This window comes from Vigna umbellata, chromosome 2, assembly GCF_029865625.1.
Source record: "Vigna umbellata cultivar VRB3 chromosome 2, Vumbellata_1.0, whole genome shotgun sequence".
NCBI lineage: Eukaryota > Viridiplantae > Streptophyta > Magnoliopsida > Fabales > Fabaceae > Vigna > Vigna umbellata.
Genome location: NC_142166.1, coordinates 40,757,257 through 40,763,299, shown reverse-complemented (window position 1 = coordinate 40,763,299; position 6,043 = coordinate 40,757,257). Strand labels below are relative to the sequence as shown.

The 6,043-nt window shown below is 41.5% G+C and overlaps 1 protein-coding gene across 1 annotated transcript; it reads left to right on the top strand.

The window, feature by feature from the left end:
• The first annotated feature begins 212 nt into the window (after positions 1 to 212).
• Positions 213 to 4,833, top strand: LOC148204003 (uncharacterized). The gene is made up of 3 exons (XM_088107826.1): positions 213 to 935; positions 1,575 to 1,665; positions 3,867 to 4,833. Exons 1-3 carry the CDS (start codon positions 213 to 215, stop codon positions 4,358 to 4,360), a joined length of 1,308 nt encoding a protein of 435 aa, XP_087963952.1. The 3' UTR covers positions 4,361 to 4,833.
• Positions 4,834 to 6,043: the final 1,210 nt, after the last annotated feature.

Sequence of the window (6,043 nt, the reverse complement as noted above, 5' to 3'; positions counted from 1 at the left end):
ATCTTCAGTATTCAAAAAGTTGGTATCAATTAGGCAGAAAGGCGAAATAGAGGAATATATTCAAGAATTTTAAATGTTGGTGGGACAAGCAACTGAGTTGATGGAGAAACAATTAATGGGATACTTCTTTGTGGGTGTACATTCTAATATAAGAAGTCAGATTAGACCGCATAATCCTAAGGATCTCATGAGGGCCATGGAGATAGCGAGAGATGTGGAGGAAGCTTCGAAGGAGAATAGAATGGGGGGAGAGAACTATTAATAGAAGTGGAGGTTATCAAAATCGTTATCATGGTAGTGGAGGGGTGATCTCCAGGGTGGAAACTTTGAAAGGGACAAGGAACGAAATAGGAAGTTTCAATAATGCCAACATGTTTAGGAAGGAAGGAGGAACCATGATGGAATCCCGAGTTGGGAGTAATGACATAGGGAGTTGCCGAAACATGGGAATGAGGAATCTACCCTATCCTGAATACATTAGAAGAAGAGAGGAGGGGCGTTGCTTTCATATTGGGGGACCTTTTAGTCCGGGACACAAGTGTCCTGAAAAAAATATTAGAGTTCTCATTATGGGAGATGATGAGGAAGACATGGAAGAAGATGAAGAGGAGAAAAAACAGAATCATATGGATTTGTCAGTCTTTTCTATAGGTGGGCTGATATCTTCTAATACTATGAAGTTACAAGGGGTGCTCAAAGGGAAGAAGGTGTTAGTTTTAATTGATAGTTGTGCTAGCCACAATTTTATTTCCACCAAGTTAGTGGAGGAATTGAATTTGGAAGTAGAAAATGCTCCTTCCTACATTGTTTGTTTGGGAGATGGGCATAAGAAGCATCCTGTTGGATGTTGTCCAAATTTGCTTTTGCAATTGAAGGGATTGATGATTGAGGAAAAATTATATCTTTTTAAATTAGGTGGAGTAGATCTATTTTTGGTAGTTTTGTGGTTGGCTACTGTCAGGCCTCAAAAAAAAAAAAAAAAAAAAAAAAAAAAAACGTGGAAGCCTGAGAGCGCGCCACCTCAGCGACGCACATGGGCGACAGCAGCGCCTGTCACCCACTAACGGGCGCTCGCGGACGCACGTGGAGGTGAGTCAGAAACTGATAGTGGATTACACGTGTCCGGCTCTAAATGAACGACCGTTCGGTATGGGCACCGGAAGTGCTGAACGTGTGCCTGCCAGCGTGTAAAGTGTGGCATGGGCAGTCAGAATCCGAAATGGAGAACATGTGCAGGCCAGGCTGTGAACGTGCATCCAGCAAACAATGGGAGGCAAAATCTAAGAGTTTCAGGACTTATTCCACACTCTCTGCACCCACCCTCATTTTCGTTTCTGAAGAGAACCTTTCTCTCCTTCTTCTCTCTTCTTTTCTCTGCACCTTCTCTCTAAGAAAACACCCAATTCATCTCCTCCAACCAGTATTCCGGCACCGTTGAATGGCACTTGGCGTCAAGAGTTTTCAGTGGAGCCGTTCGTTATTTCCGTGAAACAGAGCTGGTAAGTGTCTTCCCATGACGTTCGTTTTTCCAAGCATGCAACTTAATTCTGAGTGTACGTTCGTTATTTTCTTAGAGTAGAGTGGTTCTGATTTTTGGTATTGGGGTTCGTCTGAATAGTGGATTAACGAGCATTGGTGATAAGGATTTGAGTGGAGAGCGTCTGTGTGCGTCTGTGAACGTTCGTCATTTCCAGGTAAGGGGAAGCTTATTTAATTTAATTCATGTTGTGTGCTTCGTTTGAACGTTCGTTAATTACTGTATGAATATATTGCATGATGTGCTGTGATTTGAGTTGCATGCACGTTCGTTGTTTACTGAGTGAAAATGAATATGACTAAGTTTACGTATGTTGTATGAAATACATGAGATTTGGATGACATGAACGAATGGAATTTATGAAACTGTATGATGAGAAATGAACTGGAATGTAAATGAATTGAAAAAGAGTTTCCCCTTCATATTGAACGTTCGTGCTGAACGGTCTTTGACCGTTCGGTCTCCCTTTTTAATAGTCAAGAATGGGATTCGTTCATTTGGAATGATCCCTGGACGAGGACGAGCGTCCTCATTTTCCACTGCCTTGTTGAGCGTTCGGTCAAACACTGTTGAATCTGGAGTTTTTGGATAAACTTCTTTCTTTGGTAATTGTATATGTATATGTAACAGTACACTTTCCGTTCGTAAACACTTCTTCAAAAGTTCCTTAGTAAACCTATCAATCCTGTTACTTTAAGTTATTGAACGTTCGGTCTTACACCTCACGTTCCTATTTAGGAGTGTTCGGTCTTATACCGAACGCTCGCTCAAAATGGTATTCGCGCTCGCTCAAATTGGTGCTCGGTCACACTGAGCGTTCGTCCAGCACTCGGTTTTGAATTGAGCGTTCGTCCAAACAGTGTTCCTAGCGTTCGTTCAAAATGGCGCTCGGTTTTGAACTGAGCGTTCGTCCCAAATGGCTCGGTTTTGAACTGAGCGTTCGTCCAAAATGGCGCTCGGTTTTGAATTGCGCGTTCGTCCTAATGGTGCTCGGTTTTGAAAGGAGCGTTCGTCCAAAAATGGGGCTCGGTCTTACACTGAGCGCTCGCTCAAAATGGTGTTCGGTTTTTATTGAAAAAGCGTACGTCCAACTTCAGATTTACCACGTTCGGTTATTGATTCACGAGCGTTCGTTCATTCAATTGATTTTCCAGGTAAATAACGTTCGTCCAATGAACAGTACCAGATTTGGAAATTTCTGAACTTAAACCGTTCGTTCTTTGATTCGAACGAGCGTCCTTTTGGGTCTCATTTATAGCGTTCGTCCTCGGTCTTTGGGGACAGAACGTTCGGTCTTGGTGGTTTTCTTATGAATAGTGGAAAAGGATTATGTATTAATGAATAGTACTTGATGAACAGTAAATGATGAATGGTAAATAATGAATAGTAAATGATGAAGAGTATATGAGATGAATGGAAAGTTGTGACTTTTGAAAGAGCGTTCCGGGGAGGAACGACTCAGAACTTGATTATTAAGATTTGTAATGTATGAATGTGGTAAGCTTAGCCGGTTGTTCATCCTGATGTTCCGTGAGTACTCGTCCTCACGTAGAGGGGGTACGTCATGTGTGGGAACGGCAGGAGGTCCTAGTCCTGGTGATTATTTGGACAGATAGGATTAACCTCGGGTGGCAGCTGATGAGAGTTCCAGTTACTACATCACCCGGGTGCACGAACACCGAAGCTACACAGAGTTCATACAGTCCGGACAGTCAGTCGTGTTGAGTTTTAATTTGTGAATACGTTAAAGTGGGTTGTTATGTAATGAATGTGTATGTTGAGATATGCATGTATGTTGAATTGTTTACCTGAAATTGCATGTTGATGCATGAGTTAAATTACGTAAGCTTACCCTTGCGTTTTCCTTGTGTTGTCTCGTTTTGTACGTACGTCCTGTCATTGCAATGATCATCCGTGTGGATGTGAGCAGAGGGAGACGAGCGTTTGGAGGATGTTCTGAACGAAGAGAATCTAGATGAAGTTGAAGTGAAGACCGAGCAGTGAGACACTCGGCTAGTAGTGTAGGTTTGTGGCAGAGTGGTCATTCGACCAACCTATGCTTTTATTTTGGCTATGTTCGACCGTTTGATAATTTCATCTGTAAACCGTTCGGTCAGTTTCCGCTTATGTTCCACCTTAATTTGTAACTCTTATTTAAGGACGTGCGGCTTTGCGCGTTCGTTTCTTTAAAGTTGTAATATTGTACTCAAGGACGTTCGTGTTGAGCGTTCATTCGTTTTTCGTTTTAGTTGGAAAGACTGTGCTGTTTTATTATTAATTGTGATTTTCTAATTATATGGTTTATGACTGTATTTTTGGGATGTCACAGCTACTTTAGGAGAAGTTAAGACTAACTGGAAGACTTTAACTATGAGATTTAACCAAGATGCGAGGGAAGTGAGAATTCAAGGAGACCCAACTCTAACAAAAAGAGTTATTACACCAGCGACATTATTGAAAGAAATTGAGATTGAAGTGGTTTCTTTGGTATGGAATATGGGTTGTACAGAATTAGAGGAGAGGGTGGATGAAGGTGAAACATTGCACCCAGAGCAGCAAGCAGAGTTGGAGGACATTTTGGAAGATTTTGAGGATATTTTCCTAGAACCAAAGGGATTACCTCCTAACCGGTCAATGAACCATCAAATCCGTGTCAAATTAGGTGTGGATCCTGTGAATGTGTGGCCCTATCATTATCCCCATTTGCTTAAAACAGAAATTGAAAAACAAGTATCTGAAATGCTAACTTCTGGAATCATAAGGCCAAGTAACAGTCCATATTCAAGCCCTGTTATCTTAATGAAGAAAAAAGATGGAAGTTAGAGGTTTTGTATAGATTATAGGGCATTAAATAAGGCCACCATTCCGGATAAGTTCCTCATTCCAGTTATTGAGGAGTTACTAGATGAATTAAATGAGGCTACTTTTTTCTATAAAGTAGATTTAAAGGCTAGATACCACCAAATCAGAATGGAGGAGAAAGATATTCCAAAGACTGCTTTCTGTACTCATCAAGGGCATTATGAATTCTTGGTGATGTCATTTGGATTATCTAACGCTCCTACCACTTTTCAATGTTTAATGAACACGGTCTTGAGGCAGTTTTTGAGGAGATGTGTACTAGTCTTTTCTGATGATATTTTAATTTATAGGAATTTATCGGAGGAACACGGGGACCATCTAAAGCAAATTCTCCAAACATTGAAACAACAACAATTGTATGCCAATAAGAAGAAATGTGACTTTGGCAGGCTACAAATAAGCTATTTGGGACATGTTATTTCTGGAAAAGGGGTGATGATTGTAAGGCCCTGTTTTTCTAAAAGGAGTGGGGAAGCATTTAATGCTGGGAGACTCTAGCTGCCATAGGGAGGGGTGGTAGGTTTTGTTTTATTGGGAAAAATGGGGAGCTTGGATGTTGAAAAACAGAAAATCAGAAAATCACATTTAATAATATTTCAATACAGTTTTCCAACTAAAAACAAAACAACGCTCAAGGACGAACGTCCTTGAGTACAGTCTTACAATAATAACAAAACAGACGCGCAAAGCCGCACGTCTTCAGAGTTACAAATGAAAAAGCCGAACGTACACGAAACTTGACCGAACGGTTTACACGGCACAAATACCGAACGATCTATCAGAATAAAATAACAAGACAAGATGGTCGAATGACCACTCTAATACAGGCTACACAACTGGCCGAGCGCCTCACTGCTCGGTCTTCACTTCGACATCAACCAGGTTCTCTTCATTCAGCGCCTCTTCCAAACGCTCGTCTCCCTCTGCTCACATCCACACGGATGATCATTGCAATGACAAGACGGACGTAAAAGGACAATAGACAACACAAGGAAACGAAAGGGTAAGCTTACTTAATTTAACTCATGCATCAGTCATACAATTCATTACATAATTCATCACACATCAAGGCATTATAACGCATGCACAAAATAAGACTCGACACGACTGACTGTCCGGACTGTATGAATTCTGCGTAGTTACAGGCGTTCATGCACCCCGGTGGTGTGGTAACTGGCATTCTCATCAGCTGCCACCCGAGGTTAGTACGTCCGTCCAAAGTACCTCTAAGGACGACGACCTCCTGCCATTCCCACGCATGACGTGCTCCTCTACTTGAGGACGATCACTCACGGAATATCAGGATTGAACAGCCAGCATTAACTTCCCACAGTCATACTTTACGAATTTCAACTTTCATCTGAGTCGTTCCTACCTGGAACTCTCGTTCAATAATCATAGTTTCATTTTCATCTCGTATACTGTTCATCATTCATTACTCATCAATTCATATCCATTTTCATCATTTATAACGAAACCATCAAAAACGAACGTTCTGTCCCGAATAAGACTAAGGACGAACGCTGTGAGCAAGACCAAGAGACGCTCGTTCGAATAAGAGCACGAACGGCAGAATTTCCATGACGTACACTGTTCATTGGACGAACGTTATTTACCTGAAAAATTCAATTGAATGAACGGACG